Genomic DNA, 20,160 nt, shown 5'->3' on the forward strand with positions numbered 1-20,160 from the left:
GAGGTGAATGATAAGGTAAAGGGGCACTGTCAACTATTAGATATGCAAAGGTAAGAGAACTACGTAAACTTTAATTCTTCTAAACCCCAAGAAGATACATAGGAAGCTTAATTGAAAAATTAAGTTCAAGTCTTTCTTTTAATTTTCAATTATTGTAATTAATAATTTAAAAATTAAATCAAGATCATGTATTAGAATTGATGGTTCAATATCGGTTTCGAACTGAAACCGTTGGTTTTGAACTAGGGTCATGAACCGAAATCATTGGTTCTGAACTGTTTACGAACTGTCCTATTATGGTTTCATTTCAGGGTCCTTATTTTTTTAAACCGTGAACCGACGGTTCCAAACCGAAACTACCGGTTCATGAACCGTGGCCAGGATTGGGTGTGTGGAATAAACTTACATTTGGCAACTCTTTCTCTTTGAAGTGAATTTGAGAAGCCTTTTGTTATTTGACCAAGAGTAAGATAGCACCATGTTATCTACACAAAGCAGTCAGACTAGTTAGAAGGAAAAATGAGACTTGTGTTTCTAGAACACATTGGATGAGTAGGTATTTTGACTGACTTTCGATATATGTTAACAATTCATCTAAACTTAGTCCATGTAGCATATAGTATACTAGTTATTTCAAATGATAGAATAGTTATTCCAACAATAGTATAGTTATATTAGTTATACATCAATCGGATAACAAACAGTCATTTCTGATGGGATAATGTATATTCCAACAACACAAGTTGTTCACATTTTATGGGATGCTTGGTTGGAGTATTAAAAGATTTATTTGATAATCTATATTTTATTATTTATATTATTTTGTTTGGTTTATCAATAAATAAAAAATTTCGGTAATATTTTATTATTAATAGTGATGTAGTATATAATATAAGAAATAATACCGTCGTCACCTTAGGTATTAAAAGATTATCAAAGTAATCTTGATTTTATTATAATTATATTTTTGAGAAGAAAATCATCACCAAATCAACATCTTGATATAGATATTGAAAAGATACGGAAACAAGCACAGTTCTAATGGTGTACCTTCATTCAGGTGGTTTTTTTTTTCTTATGATAGCTCGTTAAACTCTTAGAAAGTATACAAAGGATGGACATGCACGTGTGGAGCGAAAAGAAGGATGGAAAGACAATTCAGGAATCTCATGTCAACCTGAAGGTTACTGAAAAATTTGATTGAAAATTCTTTCAATATGCATAAAAGTTCATCTCTGTGAATTTATATTCAATGGTGTCAGTTTAGTAGATTAACAATTTTGAATTCTTTCAGGTGGGCAGCACTAAGATATTGGAGTGCTTGTGTGTCTATGGTTCAAAGACGCATCTAACAGATGATTGGAGTGATTTGATTTCCTCTTACTGTTTTTTTCTTTTAAAATCTGATTTATTCCCTACACCGTTACCCTAGTCAGGGCTTTTTATTAGTGTACTGGGCTTTTTAAAATTTGTAACGGGCTGTTGAAACTAACACCTACCGTTAGCTCTATTGCATAGACAGGAGCAAAATATCTTGTACTGTTATTCATTGAATAAAAGCATTTCTCGCTGTATGTCTCTGGAATCTCTCTCTCTCCTCTTCCTTTTCTTGGTATGTAGATTTAGGGTTTCCGCCAAGTATTCTTGTTTTTCTTTGAAGTTTCGTTTCTTAAGTTGAGCCTTGGCACTTTTCAGCTATTTTTGTTGATTTGGAAGTACATTTTGAAGGAAACTACATTTTTTTCTGTTTTGACCACTACCTAATTGAACACTTGCTCCAGAGGCCCTTAAGACACAGCTCTTTTTCACTACAGAGAAGACAAGGTTAGCTCATATCTTTCTACTTTTGTGCATCGTCAGTTCGTCTGTTGTCATCTAAATCTGCTCCTTTATTCCATGCCCTTCTTCAATTCTCATTGTCACATTATTGTATCAGAAATACTGCAAAGGCAGCAAGAAGACTAACAGCTCAATCTTCCCAAGAAACTGGAAAAGCTATACCCAGTTTGGATATCAGGTACGGTTTCTTATAACTCTATTTTATTTACAAGTGATCAGTTGATTAGTTTTCTTTGTTTTGTTAAAACCTGTTCTTTCTGGAGATGGAATGCCAGGTTACAAATCTGAGTTTAAAAATCAGCCTTCTTCCAAGGGACTAAGAATGATTTCCTCCCTAATCCTGGCACACCTAGTAGCCCTTGTGAATTGCTGTAGTTGATGAAGTCTATGGAACAATTTTCAGAGTTGAGGCATGATAAGTATCATTGCTACCAAATGTTTATTAACAGATGAAATTAATTGAGCATGCTAGAGAAATTAATTTTACAAGTTTGCATTTGAATTTTTCTGGTTGTACTTGAAAAATGACTCCGCATAGAATTCTGTACCAACTTTCATTATCTTTCTTCCGGAAATCTCTCAACGAAGTGATCGGTACCCCCCGGATTTGCTCTTCGACCACGTCAATGTAAACTTCTCTCATTTCATTTCATTTCATCACAATCCTCTTATCATTTATGACACTTTTTACCTCTCTTCTTTCCTTTTTGGTTGAGAATTTAGTCAAACAAGTAGGTAGATTGGTGCTTTAGCCTAACTGTGTTAGAGGAGGCACAGGCCTTTCAGCAGAACTCTAACGGTTAGTTAACAACTCATTTAGTAAAACCCAACGGCTTAGAATCAATGTTAGTGTGCATTTCACCAGGATTGCCACGTCAGACACAAAGGAGTATAGATTCAAATGTAATTCAAGCAATGTAACTTTTCGCCATTCTATTAATAAAATAAGAGGTTATACAGTATTTCAGTTCATTCTTTTTCTCTTTATAAACTTAGGGTTCGTTTTTTCCTCTTCAATTTTTTTTTTTTCAATCAATCTACACTGTTTTCATTTTCTCACCAAATTTTGGTATCATTACACTTTCCGATAAACAGAGTACTCTGTTTTTGCAACCATTTGTTTCATCTTTAACACCTTTCTTATGGCACTTTCAAGTAGATGCTTTTTGGTTGAACGGAGAAAGTACTAATGAATGAGTTCACAATTTGAATTGTTTTACTGATATGAATGACGTTGCAGATCGTTTGAATGATGTGGGTGTTGACGAAATCGTGAAAGAAACGCAACACAGGTGATTGAATGTAATTGAGATATGTAAAATATTTGAAAACCATGAAAAGCTTCAAATACTTGCCTCTCAACCACAACGAAGGCCTCCAAGTATTGTTTCATTTGGGATTTTATTTTTCTAACCTTTTTGTGGATGTAATTTGGCTAAGTTGCATTAATTACAAGTGCCTTCTTTTTTGTCGTTAAGCTGCAAAGGCTTTGAGAGTTTAGGAAGGATGACCACGTGTGGAGTAAGAAGAAAAAAAAAGATGCAAAGACAGTACATGAGTTTATTAAAATTTCAAGGTTCGTGCAATAATTTGACTTAGATTTTATATTCAATGTTGTCTATCTGTTTCATCAATTAACAAGAGTGAAATTTTACAAGTTAACATAGTTGAGATGTTGAATTGCTTGTATGTTTATTTAGAAACAAATGAAAATATGTAAAGGTGTATGTATCTAAAGATTGAAAAGTAAGAAACCATTGTCTCCTCCTCAAAGATTCTCGGGGTTTATTCAGATGATATGAGTCTTATGACAACTTCTCAGAAGATATTGTTTTTTAATTTTTGTATCTTTTGTTAAATAAATTTGTTTAAGTGCAAGTGCCCGCTTTGTTAACTATTGTCTTCAAATAAAAAATTCATAAAAAAATGTATGCTTACTATTGCTGCAATTTGATTTGTCCATGGTTTTTTGGATTTTTCGTTGGTTCATTTGGAAGTGCATGCTTAAGGTTGATATAATTTCATTTTTCCACTTTTATTTTGAAGGGTTGATTTTTGTTATTGATTTCCTACCAAGTTAATTGAATACCATTGATGCAGGGAACATGTAGGCATAGTACTTCTTCACTAAAGGGAAGACAAGAGGACAACATTAGATCACATTATATCTTTTAATTATTGCGTATACAGTCATGTTTTGAGTCTCCCTCTTTTATATATATTTTTTCTAATACAAACAAGAAAACCCAAAAAATCATAAATATAACAAGAAAACAACCAAAGTAGCCATTTAATCTTCCCAATAAGTTAGAAAAGTTATGTCTCTTAATTGTAAGCGTGATATAATTTTAACGAGTATTTTAATATTTATTTAATTTTACATTGTTTCATTTTTATTGTGGATCATGTTGATAATTTTGGTGGCGCTACAATTAAAAGTTTTCATAAAAGATATGAAAACCTGTTGTCTTAACAACTATATAACTGAAATTTCATTGGAAGAGGTAACAAAAAATCTATTTTTATATAGGTTTCTTTCCCACATAAGTTCTTGTATTGATTCAAGAGGATTTTTTTTTCCTTTTAAATTGAAACAATCCATTGCTACCCTAAAGGTGTTTATCCCTTAGCCCTAAACAAAAAATTTGTTTTTTATAGGTTTCTTTCCAACACAAGTTTTTGTATTGATTCCAGAGTTTTTTTTCTCTTTTTTTGAATTGAAACAATCCATTACTACCCTAAAGGTGTTTATCCAAATTTTCGTTGCATAATTTTATAGAAGCTTCAATTATGACTCAAGAAACTTTTGGTATAGGTGAAGGTGGGTTTACGGTTTTAGATGTAGAAGTGATACATTTTGTAGTTGCGCTGAGTTATACTCTGGCTTTTTAAGACATATTTAGTGCGGCAAAAATAGATATAAATTTGAGTAATGAAAATGAATTTTCAACTTTTTATTGGGCAGTAAAATATGAGAGGTAAAACTCTTCAAGTTACTTTACCTTTGCGGGTGGCACCAAATATGTGGTAAGAGTTTTACCTTCAATATTTTGTTACCCAATGAAGGGTTGTAAATACATTCTCATCATTTGAGTTTATATCTATTTTTGTTGCACCAATTATGACTTGTAACGCTAGAGTTAGCCAAGTGTAACTGTAACATGTATTACTTTTACATTTAATACCATAAGCCTACCTCCATCTTCACCAAGTTTCTTGAGCCATAAATGAAACTTCTAAAATTATGTAGCGGAATTTTGGATAAACACTTTTAGAGTAGAAGGAGTAGCAGTGGATTGTTTTAATCCAAAAAAAAAAAAATACTTTTAATCAATACAAGAACTTGTGTTGAGGAGAAACTTATGTAAACTTTTAAGGGTATAACTTTTCTAGCTTCTTGGGAAGATTGAAAGGTTACTTTGGTGGTCCTCTTGTCATGTTTATGATTTATCTATTTCTTGATTTTTTTCAAAAAGTTAAATAAATAAAAGAGTAAGACTCAAATATGGCCTTGTACACAACAATTGAAAGATACGATGTGATCTAAAATACACATTGATGAAACATGTTTAAAATGGTAAAATATGACAAATATGTATTATACACATATAAAATGCATATTTACTAACCAGCTCAAATTTGATGGTTTAGTGCAGCTGAAATAGGTGAAATATTTGCCAACCATAAAAGCCTCGATATACTTATCTCTCAACAACCAGAAACACCTACAAGTATTGTTTCATTTAGAACCTTGTTTCTTCCAACTTTTTGACCCATGCAATTCACTGTTGCATTGATTTCTAATTCCAAGTGGTTTATTTTTTTATGATACCTTGTCAAACTCTTAGAAAGTTTAAGAAGGATGGACATGTGTGGAGCAAAAAGATGGAAAGACTATTCAGGAAACTCATGTCAACCTCAAGGTTATTGCATAATTTGATTGAAATAGATTTCAAAATGCATAGAAGTTCATATCTGTAAATTTTTTGATATGGTACTAATAGCTAAAGTTTATTCATGCAGGCCCAAAGATGAGAAACCGTGAAGAAATCCAGATGCAGCAGAGGGAGAAAATGGACCTGGGATGTACATGTCAGTGGCTCTAAATAATGACACACAACCTAAGACTGGGATGGAAATAGGGGCGGTTATGAGAATTAAAATGGGAGTGGGAGAGCATTGCTGTGTAGAAAGAATCATGTAGAAAAAATTGTATTGAGAATTTATTTTTGGGGGGAGTACTGGCCTCTCATATTAGCTAGCTTAGTATTTTCATCTTCGTATTGGAGTGTGTTTTTCCTGAAGCAGTTTCCAGTTTATTCCTATTGACAGCATTGTAATGAAATGAATTGAGTGATTGAATATTACATTGATAAATGAAAGAAACATTTTCTGATAACATTCTGTGCTGCCCCCTATTTTTCTGCTATTACGTTGCTTCATTTTGGTAGGTTGACGCTGTGAAATTGACATTTGCTTGCTGAAGTAGTGATTCTGTTGTGCACTTGTTGATTGTGCTCTTGGGTGGTGGAGAAAGGGTCTGAAGTGTTGGAACAAGGCTGAGTAGAGAGACTTAAGATCAACTTAAGTTGGAGAGAGACTGTAGAAATTGCAGCAGCTGCCTTTTCACTGGTAAAACCACCAACGTTAGCATCATTTGTATTCAATAGTTTCAGTTCTGCTGATCAATAATTTTGAGTTCTTTCAGGTGTGCAGCGTTGAGATGTTGGAGTGCTTGTATTGTATGTCCACGGACAAGAAATGAAAATTTTCAGACACCTGTCTATTGGTGATTAACAGGTGAGAATATATGCTCTCACAGATTCTCTGGGTTTGTCCAGATTTTGTTCAGAAGTGCTTCTTTCACTGAATTTTAAAAAAAAAAGTCTCTTCTCTAATAATAGATTTGCATAGGTGCCCCATTGAATTAAAAAATAAAAGGAAAAAAAGAGTAAGTTTTTTAAAATTCATTTTTCAGGCTTTGACCGACATTAGAGATTGCTCTTCTCAGTCACCAGTTTCTGAGAATGCGGTTATATGCTCTGTAAATGCTGATTGCTCTGACAGTCTGATTTGTTCCTTATGCTTTTCAGCTATTTTTGTTGATTTGGAAGTAAATGCTTGAGCTTAATATGATATCCATTTCCCCTTCATTTTGAAGGAAACTGCGTTTTTTCTGTTTTTGACTGTAACCTAATTGAATACTACAGCTGCAGAGGGCCTTCAGACATAGCTCTTTTTCACCACTGAGAAGACAAAGTTAGCTCATATCTCTCTATTTTTGTGCTTCGTCTGTTCTCATCTAAATCTGCTTCTTTATTTCATGCCCTTCTTCAATTCTAGTTGTCACATTGTTTCTGAGAATGCGAGGAAGCCAGGAAATATTGCAAACACGGTAAGAAGTCTACCAAAGTAACCACTCAATCTTTTCAAGAAACTGGAAAAACAATACCCATTTAGGGGGTATTAGGTTCTTGTTCTTATAACTTAATTTACAAGTAATAAGTTGATTAGCTTGTTTTGATTAGTTAAAATCTGTGCTTTCTGTTCCAGGAGATGGAATGCCTTATTACAATTGTTAGTTTGAAAGTAAGCCTTTCCCCCAAGAGACTAAGAATGACTTCCTCCCTAATCCTGGTACACCTGGTTGCCATTATGATTTGCAGGTAACGAAGAAGTCTGTGGAACAATTTTCAGAGGTAAAGCTTGATAAGCTTGAAAACTGCCCTGTATATCAATCTAATTCTCTTCAATTTTTTTAAAGAACATAAACTTCTTGTTTCTACCACAAAAGTATACTTTCTGAAAATCATTGAAGTAGATGTGTTTGATTCTTTGTAATACTGATTTTTCATTCGTTATATATAGATATATCAGTTAAAAGATTTTTGACAAAAATGGGAATCTTTGAATTTGTTTTTCACAATGAGAAGAAAATTAAAAAAAGTAAAAAAAACTCTGATTATTATTCAGTATATTAATGGCAGATTGCTCTTAAGTTAAGCATAAAATAATTGGTCTCTTATCAACCACCAAACATAAATAACATAATTAATTATGTTAAGCACTGATTTGTTTCGATTCTGCTCTAAATCAATTAAACATTATATTAACATTGTGATCTAGTGATGACCCCGAGTCATTAGAATGTGACAACATTAATTTTTATTTGTTAAAAAAGAAAAATTTATTAATCATAGGATTTCGTGATTTTTATTTGTTTCATTAGGGAATTGATAACTAATTAATTAGCTGAGTGAGATGGACATTTGTCACATAAGAGTGAGGAAACCATTTAGTTTCGGTGTTATTAGAACACTAATTAAGTTTGTACTATATTAGTTAACCCATCATTAGCAAGGTGATTATAAAACACATCAGAAAACAGGCAGAACGTTCCTGCCGGGAGCTGCCTGGCCACTGTGAGAACGAAATCCACAGTATCCTCAGTTTGCTCTTTGTTTCTTGCACTTCTTATCAGATAACTCTCCAGTTGTCCAACCCTTTTCTGAAGTGGATCAAGAGGATAGTCAGCTTCAAGCCCGTACTCTTTGGCACCACTAACTACAGCTTTCAAAGCAGCAAGTTCCTGTGCATTTACATCAATCTGTATTGAAAAGAAAATTCTCGTTTAGCATTTAGTTGCAATGGAATTTCCAAGCATCACTCATTATGCTTTCGAATGAAAATTAACCTGTGCACTAGTGTCTCCATCCGAACTCACACCCTTTCCATCAGATTTTATCTAAGAAGACAATCTTCAGGTTTCAATGGTACAACAATTTGTGAATCACATAAAGTAGTCTGTGAAATACAATGAATACTTCCATCAATAATAAACAAATTGAAGCATATAAGACATCTTTCATGTTTAAAATAGAAATTATATATTTGAAACAAAAGGGAAATAATTTAGAAATAACCATAGGCAACAATTAAAAGATACCTTACAACAATGTTTAGCGTGTAAAACATCAAAAAAATAATAATATTATTATTATAGATAAAAGAGTTAAATAACATGAAAAGTCACTGAAAAGAGTTGAAAGAAGTTTTGCAAGTTAAAATCTTGTTAAATAAATAAATTAAATTCAATATTTTAGTCCAGTTACCATGTAGCAGAAATACCTAGGCGGCCACATTTTTTGAGGACATAACTATGAGAAAGATGTTTACGAGTTACTAGTATGTGATAAGGGCATAAAAACCATAGAAAACAAGGCTTCTGATCTGATTGAATAACCTTAGCCTCAAACCCTTTTGATTCAAATAAACGGCTAAAGGAAATGACCTCTCTTTAACAGTAAGATAAATCTAACTCAGAAAATTTTAAGTTCTTAATAGTCTTGTAATGATACAACTACTCACAAAATAAAATCAATTAAGTTATCATTGAGTCAGCCTTCTAGAAACTCTACAAAAGATTCATTACTTTTAAAGTCAAACCATTTTGGAATTCTAAAAGCCAAACCATTATAAAAAATTATGATGTTTTTCATTTGCCTTACTTTAAGTTATATTTTAACTTAAAACTAGTGATCCCTATCATTGTTCCTTGCCAGGCACTGATTTTACTAGGCCTATTCATATAGCTACCAAATTCATTCATTGACTTATCCTCAAGGCTTTAAAAATGGGTCAGATTCAGCAAATTTATGCACTAAAAATTTGAAATTTTGCACAACGGAATCAAGACTAACAAGAACCAAAGACCCATCAAAACTACAAAATAAATAAAGAATTAATAAGGCAATATAGAGTTTTATATATATGTATATCACATGCGTTAATACGATGTGTTTATGAAAAGGAAATCAGTTGTGAATTGAATTTAACTCAATGATAAATTAATCTATGAAATAAAACCTTTTTTAAGACATACCTGCGCAGAGGGTCTGAATGAGCAAAGACCATGTTTGCATCCCCGCCAATATCCATCCCACCATTCCATAATGAGAATGAACACCACTGCTTGAACTCCTCTCAGCATACTGTCACTTGTAAAAACATCGTACCCTGTCATGGTAACAATTGCAGTCCAGATTGCATTTTACAGGTTGATACGTGCTTCATAACTCAGGCTCGAATTCGGGATCCTTGTGAAAATAAACATCAACCCCCAGTTCCAATCAATTACATGACCAAAAGTTTCTAGCATATTTTAACTCATTTACCTTGAATGCTGCACATTAGGTATTCAGTATTTAGCATGAATTAGACACCTAATTATGTCAATAAATACCAAAGAGTCTTTTCCTCCCCTTTTCACATGAAGATGACAAAATGATAAAATTAAATTAAAAATAACCTAATGCCTGTCGCACTGCTCAAAAGTAGCACAGGGGACTTAGGTAATAATACTGTCAGTTTCAACAACAAGAGCATATTGTTGAGGTGGTGTACTGATCCAGAGGCGCATAGTATAATATTTTCAACACCAAATTACCACAAATTCAAACAAAAATTCACTTTGAAACAAGGGATTAAGGACAAATCTACATAATGAGACAAAAAAATTCAAACTTGTTAAGAAGTAGATCGTCATAGAGTTGCATACAAGCGTTAAGGTGTAAACTGGATGTGAATCTCTAAAGGTGATGATGACAATTTGAAAAGCTGCTTCTCGAGATATTAGAAGGGAATTGGTAGAGCCATAATACCATGGCGGGATGGGTGACACTGTGCAAGAGATTTGCGGTCAGAGTGGCAGGACTTGGTTGGAGGAGATATAAGAAGAGAAAAATGGTGGCAGCAATGTGAGTGTGAGTAGATGCCCAAGGCATTTCCTAGGAGGGATAGGGCGATTCAAGTGAGAGTAAAACAGTGCAAATCAAGATGCAGAGAAAATGATTTGGAGAATGAGCTTTGAGACTCAGAATATTCTCTCATCATTCCTTTAAGAGAGTGAGAGATGTCAAGTGTTAGTTTGAAGGGAATGGTGAAATGTTTAAGCAATAGATTATGGGGTTAAAAATTTAGGCCGCAACACCTGATCCCACCTAAGGTTTAGTTAATTTGCAATTTTTACTCACTAATTTTGAAAAATCTAAATTATTTATTATTCCTTTTTAATATAATAACAAAAATATCTCATAAATTACTATAATTTAAATTAAGAATTCATGCTATGTAATTATGAAATTAAATACACAAAAGTACCCTTTATATAAAAATTGTGATTTAAACATAATTAAGAATAATTTACCAATATAATTTTTTGATTTACCAAATATAAGATAAAATATGTCAACTTGTTTACATTACATTTATTTGCATTATAGGTTCTTGAATGTACTTCAAATATTTTTAGTTGTTGAACCCATTTCAGTTTCACTGTTTGAAACTGGAACCAATATAAATTCATTATATTGGTTGAACAAAGAAATCCTTGGTTAAGAAGTATTTTGTGATCTAATTCACATTCGCTTTCAGTTCTAACATAAATTACAAATTGAACACTCAAACAAAATGAAATACACAGTGAAACAGATCGAGCATCATTACATAGCAACAACTGCGATTTCCCTAAAACAACACATATAAACTGAAAAATCTCATCATAATTCAGCACTCGCTCAATCTCCTCAACTTAAAAGAATGGTTCGCTTTGAGGTTGCAGTTGTTGATATAGCATAAAGTTTGATCCCTTCTGCAAGCTTTTCATCCTAGTCACCAGCATGTATGAAAAGGGAAGGAATACTAAAACAACTGATAGCTCACTTTCTACCAATATCTAACATAGGAAATAATAAGGATTTAACAAATTCTGCTTCAGCAAACATAATATATGGTCTTTACAGTAAACGCAATAACATTCTATGACATGGATAGGCTACCAAGACAGATAGAAGACTGTATGTAAAATGAAAGAATCACAATAGAGCCAGAATGTTGGAAGTCAATTATCACAAGGATGGTTATGGAAGGGAATGCAACAGACAACGCTATGCGGAATTCTCGTTTCAAAATGCTCAGAAACATGGCAAATAATTTTCAGAATTGCATGCTATTAACTGTTAAACATTCCATTTTTTGGAAACTGTCAAGCTCTGGCTTTTAGACAATTGAATTTTATACATCACTAGCTGCCTAATTCGTGTGAAAGCAATGCGAGAATGAAAGAAGATGGTACTGAAAAAGAATTTGAGATCTCGAGTGATGAAAAACTGAGAATTTTAATTTCTGCATTATTTTCAAAAGCATGATCTACTAAAGGCATGAAACACAGAAAACTATGGACAGTAACAACATCCAAAGCTACTAAAGCCATCTCCACAACTAGCAAATTAAGGAAAATCAATTCTTCTGTAATTGATGATATTTGTACCAGAAAACATTCGTAGCACCTTGAACAAGAGCAGATGAGTATCGCAGGGGTACTTCATTGTTAATTTGAACTTCAAATAGTGCAGCAATGATACAAGAATACAGCTCAACAAATAGGAGCATCAAGGCAATGGAACAAGTTGCCATCATCCGTGAAAATCTTAATTGACCAAATAGGTAATTAATATTTTTAACAGGACAATATACTACCCACTCTTTTGTTTATGCAAGGAATCTATAGAACTAATACACGATAACAAAACCTCATATGGATATTTATCTAAACCACAAAATTCTTAATACAACAAAGAAGCCCCAACAATAAACTTTAACACTATAAAAACCATATAATGTATTGTTAAATATCAAAAAAGACAAGACAGAACCCAACAGGGTCATAATCATAAAAATATTAAATAAATGTAGAACAAGTCGAGACATTACAATGAATGACTGCACACTAGAAGCGCAGGTACAAAAAAGTAAAGGAAAGAAAAGGAAGAGAACAGAAAAGATGATCTTTCAACCAATTTGTTTGTCAATTGAAAGGCTGTGAAATCATATATCAATAAAAAGAATATTCGTTAAAACCATTCACTAAGGAGCAATGGAGATTGCACCAAAACAAAAGCATTGAAAAGGTAATAACTTAGCACATCAATGGGAGAGTTCATCTCAATCAGGGTAAAAAAAAATCATACCAAAGTCTGACGGAGACAAACAGTTCAATGCACTAACGATTTGAAGACAAGTTATGGAGAGTTTGCCGAGATTTTGAGTGCCAGAGAGGAGACAAGTTTGAATGGCGTAAAGCCGATGACTTTCTAACCTCGGATTGCAGAGGAGATGATATATATATATATATGTATTAGGGCTTTTGACTTGGGAATGTATTTGAATTTTTCAAAATTAATTGACGTCAACTAATAATTGAATAAACCTGTTTGGCAAAAAAATGATTTAAAGTAGTATTATATGCATAATTTTATATATAAATAATGATATATTATTATATGATTTGATAGTTCAAAATTAAAGCTAAAACAACACTTAATCATTTAGTGACACATTATTATTTGTACATAAAAGTTATATATATGGTATTATTAATTTATTAATGACATATAAAAATTTATTAACTACACATTTTCACGTCAATAAAACTATTTGTACTCATTTTAATTACATAAATGATACATTTATTGTTATCATATAATTAAATAATTTTAAATTAATTTTAAAATAATATCTAATTATGTAATTATACATATAAATTTGTACCCATTTGAGTATTTAAATGAGTACTTATAATATTGTGTAACTAACATTTTACGACCCAAAGTTTGTTGTACTACACTTTTCTACTTCTAAAATAACAATATTCTATCATATTTTAACATTTTAAATATAATAATTTAACTCTTAAAAAAAGTTTCAAAATTTATAAATTAATCTCTGAATTGTATTCTGTTCAATTCTTTTGGGTTGTAACATTATTTTTGAAGCTATTGGGGCATATCATATTCAAAAAATTTTCAAAAGACTCAAAACTTTTTATGAATTTCCAATAACCCTCTAAAAATTAAAAAAACCATTTTATATTTTAAAAAATTATAGTTTACTCTATAATATACAATTGTACGACAAAGACAATTTTTCTGTAAAAAAGAGAAGTAAGGAATGAGAGTGAAATTATGGAGAAATATTATGTTTTTTTCATATAATTTAAATATTTAAAGTGCTATTTTTAATTTTTTGTTAATATAGCGCTATATGATATTTTGAAAAATAAAATAATAAGAATGAAAGAACAATTTCACTTTTTAATTATTGAAAAGAAAATTCTCATTTAGCATTTAGTTACAAAGGAATTTCCAAGCATCACTCACTCATTATGCTTTAGTATAAAAATTAACCTGTCACAAGTATCTCCACCCGAACTCACACCCTTTCCCTGTGAGTTTCTCCTTCAATTCTTTAAGTATGTCTTCAAGAGGGGAACAGGAGGAAAGCTTTCAATAAGCTGGAAAGCATGAATGAAATGTACGTCATCAATTTGTTGCCCCTGTACAGAGAGTGAGGCTAGATGATTAGCAAATTTCACATCAAATTATTTCTCCAAGTTATGCCAAGCGGCAATGGATATAACACCTAACTAATTACTAGTTAATAGCAAGCTTACAGCAGTATCGAAGAGCAACCAATACCCTTTCATAGCCTTGAGAACCAAATAGCAGCAAAACATATCTGTAACCATATAACACCTAATTAAATAGTAGTTAGTAACATAATCCAATTCCAGGCAAGATAATCCAGAGAATATTAAAATAAAAGTCAAGGGAATTGGTGTCCACACGCCTAGTTGCCAGCCTGAGATAAAGCCAGCCTGAAAACACATTGAATAACATTTAAAAAAAGAGGCACTTCAACATTCTGTAATGGAGAACTACAGAGCATAGACCACGAATGTAAATTGCAGAAAGTTAGCCAAATAGTTCAGGAGGCAACATGAAGTAAGTTTTTCCTTGCAACTACTAAACTACTATGCAGTAAGCCACATCATCTATAAAGAATAGCATAGGAAAAAGTTCCAAGATTAGGCAAACAAGAAGCCCTAGAAATGTGGTAAATTTCCTCTGGAAGCTTTATTAAATTTGCACAACCATCAGCCATCCCTTTACCATATGAGAAAGGGACATAGGGACATAAAGGGGATCTTATCAACATGCTCTGACCTAATATTATAAGCTCAGGGATTTTGTACTTACATTACCTTTTCTGTAACAAAATTTCAACCTTCAAGTTTCAATCGCTAATGAGGTCCTTCATCATTTTTGTCCACTCTTGGAAATCTTTTCTCCAATCATCATTTTTGTGATACAATAAAGTCACTCCACATTTTTTCACTGGGTTTTGAACCATTCCATTCTTAGTTGCATGTTCAACGAAGAACTCAACACCACCTTGGCTATTCAAATTGAGTGGAGGAAACTTCCCAGGCATCTTAACGTAATTATAATTTATGAATAAATGATTAGATTCAATAATGTCCTCACCTTCAAAAAACTCAAGCGGAGAGTATGATGAGTCAATTAACGCATTAAAGAAAATAATCTCTCCATTAACAATCATGCGAAATCCAACTTGGAAAAATCCAAGTTTTTGATAGTTTGATGATGATACAATAGCACACATAGTCAAACCAATTAAGTTATCATTGACCCAACCTTCTGGAAGCTTTATAAAAGATTCATTACTTTTTAAGTTAAACCACTTTGGAATTTCGCATCCAGGGTAACAAATGCTTACACCATAAGAATAAGAAATGGCAACCTGCATGTACATCAGTAATCCATTTAATACTATATATTTGAATAATATGTTGTGAGAAACTCTACATAAATCAACAATATGAGTGAGATTTTTAGATATAAAATATTTTGATTAAAGAATTATCAACTTTGTCTTATATTAAGACTACATAGTATTTCATCATATCAAATAAAAATAAGTAAATACATTAATTATTTAGTTAACAATAGTAAATTTATATGTATCAGAGTATTATATAATAAGAAAGCTATATTCTAAATGTAATTCTATACAGTATAATTTAAAGCTAAGATATGATGAAAATAGTAAATTTAATAGTATGTTGAGAATAAAAGTGTGAGAACTACAAATTGGTGGATATGTTTATAATTGTGAAGAATATTGTGGTGTTAGAATAGTTTTTATAAATTGTGGACATGTCCATGTTTCTCAAAACAAAGGATGGTTTTTGGTTAATAATGTAAAATGGTAAGTTTTAACTAAAACTAACGATTTCATAATAAATGATAGAAAGTTATGAAAACAGTAGAAGTTTCACTTAAGTTTTCATTTCCCTATGTGTCTATGTGTCTGAATTTTCAATGACAGATTTGAGTAAAAGCAGACAACTAAAACTGACTGTTTCATCAAACTAAAATTTGATGATAGATTATATATGTATCCAGTAATATACTCAATATTACGCACATAGTTTTATTGTTTTGTAATTACTCTTACAAATACTTCTCCCTTAAAATTTTTATATGCACAAGAAGCCAATTAATCTTTTCTTGAGATTATATTGAATTAAATTGTCCACTAGTTTCATAACTCAGTATCATTAGATGTGTATTGTCTGAAAAATTTCATCAAGATGATGAAAATAAAGGGAGTTATGTTTAAGGGGAGATGTTTAGAATCAAAGTGTGAGAAGTGCAAAGTGATGGATTAGTTTGTAATGGTACTTAAGTATTAGAATTGCAAAGTGGTGTGTCTAATTGTAATTAAATCAAAACGGTGAGTTTTATTCAAAACTCACCGTTTCATTATAGCACAAACAGGAAGAAGAAAACCTAGCCACTTTGTTCAAGCATCATTTCTTTTCTAGGTTTCAATCAAAAAATCAAAGAGAGATGGATTGCCAACATGGCAATCAAATCTTGTATATAAATCCTAGTTGTTGTATACTTAGATGTTGTTGATCAATAAAAAAAAAAATTCTCTCTTTTTATCTTTTCTCACATAGCCCACTTGATTTTACCTAGTAAATTTATAAATTCCCTTTAAATAATTTAGTGCAATCCAATACAATGCACCAAAAAATGCACTCAAAAATTCTGAAGTAGGCATAACACTTCAAGGGTAGAGCTATTTGTTAAGTTTATAAAAATTAAAATTTTAATCTACATGTCTTTTACTTTTAAAATGAAATATGTATACTCATATTTAATTTTTAAGTCTTTTGAATGGGATATTAAAAGTTATAAAGTTTGAAGATTCAGAATTTATAGAAAATGAATTGGCATCATAAGAAAACAGAAAAAGTGAGAGAGATAGACTTACTTCAGGGTGCTGGTCTGTTACAATTCTCTGAATATTCAACAAGAGAGCATCTAGCATCTCGAATTTTAATTTGATACAATTAGAGAAGTCGAATACGTCAATAAAACAATCCAGACATAGGAATGAACTTGATAGGCAATTCTCTGCAATAATTCGCTGTGGACTGCTTGAAAGCTCCGGTAAGTATTCAAGCCACTGGCAATTGGTTAAGGTAAGCGTGTCCGGTAAGTACTTAGATGTTGATGATAAATTTAAAAAAAAAAAAATCTCCTTTTTTATCTTTTCTCACTTAACCTAATTGATTTTACATAGTAAATATTATAGATTCCCTTTAAATTATTAAGTATTATTATTATGAAATTTAATAGTCCTACCTTATCGTTTTCAATTTAATACAACTTCAAAAACTTAGTGCAATCCAATACAATGTACCCAATGCACCCAAAAAATCTCAAATAGGCAAGACACTACAAGGGTAGGGCTATTTGTTAAGTTCATATTTAATTTTTAAGTCTTTGAATGGGATATTAAAAGTTATGAAGTTTGAAGATTCAAAATTTATAGAAAATGAATTGATATCATAAGAAAACAGAAAAAGTGAGAGGGATAGACTTACTTTACTGTGGGAATACAATAGATGACACAGATGGTTTGACATCTTCGAATATAATTTGAAACAATTGAAGAAGTCGATTTCCTCAATAAAAGAATCCATACATAGGAAGTTTGGTATTGATTCAAGAGATACGCAATTCATTGCACTCATTGACATTAAACTGGTTGGAAGCTTCGGTAAGCATTTAAGCCTCTGACAATTGCGTAAATAAAGACCTCGCAGGTTAGAGAGGTCTTTGATGCTCTCTGGTAGCGTCTCAAAATTGTTTTGGTCAAGACATAAATAATTCAGTGAGAGTAATTTGCCAATATTGTTGGGTAACACCTCGATGCAACAATCAATCAGGCATAGCTCTGTCATTCTTTGGAAGACAGATAAATCGACGAGTGGGATACCCAATCGCTTCTGCATCCTACATCTTTTCAAAGATAATGTCTCCAGGTTGATCAAACTTGTCATAAATGTTGGTATTTCTGCAAAAGAAATTTCCCCCAATTCCAGTACCTCTAGAGTTTGTAAATTTCCCATGTCATTACGCAATCTGTCAAGTTTGGAACAACCTGAGAGATACAGACATTTAAGAGATTTTAACTCACAAATACTATCTGGTAATCTCTCAAGTCTTGAACATTTTCTAAGACTCAATTTTACTAGTCTAAATAAATGCCCTATTGATGAGAATTCTTTAATGGCAGTTCCATCTAGATATAACTCTTCAACTGTATTAGGGAGATATGGAACTTTTTTGAGATTTGAGCAATTGGAGAGATTAACTTCTCGAAGAGATTGGCAATTAGAACTAATTGAAAGATTATCAAAGCTTTTGCATCCTTGTAGATTCAGGATAACAAGTTTAGGGAGATTATGGATAGATGAGAAACTCTCAAGCAAATTTGTACAATTGGTAAGATTCAAGCTCTCTAAATTAGGCATTAGTGAAAAATCTGGTATTCTGCATAGATGTTTAGAGTCACTGAGATCAATATGTTTCAAATTAATAAGAACCTGTCAAAATAGAAAAAAAAAACAATTAAATTAAACGAAGTAAAGCTAGAAACATAACTAATTTACAAAAAATTACAATTTAAAGCATACAAAAAAAAAAAGCAATATAAAAGTTAACAAATACCTGGTTACCAGTCCAAAGATTGTTAACTTTGCTATTAGGCATGTAAAGTGCAACAAGGTTCTTTGGATTAAAATTTGGTGGCAATGATTTGGCAGGATATCCATGAAAGCAAAAGTGTCTTATCTCATAGAAATCAAACTTAAGTTTCTCAAAACCATGCACCTTTCCATCATTGGAGTTTTCTCTTTTCAACCATCTCAAGATACGGTGCAATGCAAAGGAATCAGATTCAGACACCTTCTTTCCATGTTCAGACCTATAAAATTTCAAGAATTGTAGGTTTTGCATGTTGTTAAAAGCTTCAGGATTTAAATGCAACTCTTCTACTTTAGACATATCCAAGCATATGCTTCGAATTGCTCTAGTTCCCTGGTAATCACAAGCATATTGGTGAAAACTCAATTTGAAATTGCTTAATTACATTAATTCTTAAGTAATTTACTCTCAAATATATTTCTTTTCAGAATATGTAAATTAAAAAAAAAAATAGATGTGTCATTACTACCCTATACCAAATAATTTAATTCCCAATTATAACTAAAAATAAATATTCTGCTAGCAAATATTTTATTATAATTTATGTATAAAATAGAAAAAAAAAAATTAGTGTTTTGACTCTTACCGTATTATTCTTCAATACTGAAAATATATCTTCATGATCCCACAAATGACTACGTTCACCAGGATTATTAATTGATTCTTGCCGAACAATTTCTCTACCCATTTCTTCAAGTAAATCATGCATTGTTATAATGTCATCTAAAGTAGTTATGAGAGACCTTTCAATGAGAACATTTATATAAATATGAGCGTCTAAGTTACGAGCATTCAAGATTGCTTCTACAAGATCACTTTTATACCATTTAAAGAAACATGCAATATCCAAAAACACACACCTCTGTTTATCATCTAATCCTTCGAAACTTATTTTTAATACATTTTGGACACCCACATGAGGACTTGTTCTCAAGTTTTCTAGTGCACTTTCCCATTCTCTCTTCGTCCTCTTGAATAGAAAGGAACCTAAAACTTCAAGAGCTAGTGGAAGACCTTCAGCATAACCTACTATTTTAGATGATAGGTCAATATAATCTTTTGTTGGAGGGTTTCCTCTAAAGGCATGTAGGACAAAAAGTTTAAAAGCATCAACAGTAAATAACTCTGTCATCTCATGAATGTGATCCACTTCACAATTTCTTAGCACATGTTTGTCCCTTGACGTTATAATGATTCGACTGTATGAATCCAACTCACCGAAAACTGCCATTAAACATTGTATTTGATTTAAATTTGTTACATCATCAAATACAATAAGAACTTTTTTTTCTGCTAATAAGACTTCTTCTTGTGAAGGTGAATCTATGATTGGGATGCT

At 31.8% G+C, this 20,160-nt stretch overlaps 2 protein-coding genes across 17 annotated transcripts; one reads left to right on the plus strand and one right to left on the minus strand.

The window, feature by feature from the left end:
* The first annotated feature begins 1,546 nt into the window (after positions 1-1,546).
* Positions 1,547-7,674, plus strand: LOC123198688. 16 transcript variants are annotated; one of them, XR_006498110.1, is made up of 11 exons: positions 1,547-1,612; positions 1,696-1,824; positions 1,937-2,017; positions 2,103-3,220; positions 3,318-3,415; positions 3,940-5,416; positions 5,491-5,570; positions 5,688-5,762; positions 5,863-6,471; positions 6,548-6,639; positions 7,050-7,638. XR_006498110.1 is itself a non-coding variant. In XM_044613436.1 (7 exons), the coding sequence occupies exons 3-7, from the start codon at positions 3,064-3,066 to the stop codon at positions 5,943-5,945; spliced, it is 399 nt and encodes a 132-aa protein (XP_044469371.1). In that variant the 5' UTR covers positions 1,619-1,824; positions 1,937-2,017; positions 2,103-3,063; the 3' UTR covers positions 5,946-6,238. The 16 variants fall into 16 exon arrangements, 2 of the variants coding, with proteins under 2 accessions (XP_044469371.1, XP_044469372.1); XR_006498108.1 differs by lacking the exon at positions 1,547-1,612 and having other exon boundaries at positions 1,619-1,824; positions 2,103-2,467; positions 3,080-3,220; positions 7,050-7,629; XR_006498115.1 differs by lacking the exon at positions 1,547-1,612 and having other exon boundaries at positions 1,619-1,824; positions 5,496-5,570; positions 7,050-7,668.
* An 11,041-nt stretch (positions 7,675-18,715) lies between these two features.
* LOC123198574 (disease resistance protein RPS6-like) lies at positions 18,716-19,516 on the minus strand. Its single transcript, XM_044613284.1, has 2 exons — positions 19,408-19,516; positions 18,716-19,154 (listed from the first exon to the last, which is right to left on the minus strand). Exons 1-2 carry the CDS (start codon positions 19,507-19,509, stop codon positions 18,741-18,743), a joined length of 516 nt encoding a protein of 171 aa, XP_044469219.1. The 5' UTR covers positions 19,510-19,516; the 3' UTR covers positions 18,716-18,740.
* Positions 19,517-20,160: the final 644 nt, after the last annotated feature.

The sequence above is a fragment of the Mangifera indica genome, chromosome 16 (assembly GCF_011075055.1).
Source record: "Mangifera indica cultivar Alphonso chromosome 16, CATAS_Mindica_2.1, whole genome shotgun sequence".
Classification (NCBI taxonomy): domain Eukaryota; kingdom Viridiplantae; phylum Streptophyta; class Magnoliopsida; order Sapindales; family Anacardiaceae; genus Mangifera; species Mangifera indica.

Coding starts and splice junctions, on each gene's coding strand:
- LOC123198688 (XM_044613436.1), top strand. CDS start 3,064: ATGAATGACGTTGCAGATCGTTTGAATGATGTGGGTGTTGACGAAATC. Junction 3,132..3,317: donor GTGAAAGAAACGCAACACAG/GTGATTGAATGT, acceptor TTTGTCGTTAAG/CTGCAAAGGCTTTGAGAGTT. Junction 5,763..5,862: donor AAACTCATGTCAACCTCAAG/GTTATTGCATAA, acceptor TTATTCATGCAG/GCCCAAAGATGAGAAACCGT.
- LOC123198574 (XM_044613284.1), bottom strand. CDS start 19,509: ATGGGTAGAGAAATTGTTCGGCAAGAATCAATTAATAATCCTGGTGAA. Junction 19,155..19,407: donor CAGTATTGAAGAATAATACG/GTAAGAGTCAAA, acceptor TGTGATTACCAG/GGAACTAGAGCAATTCGAAG.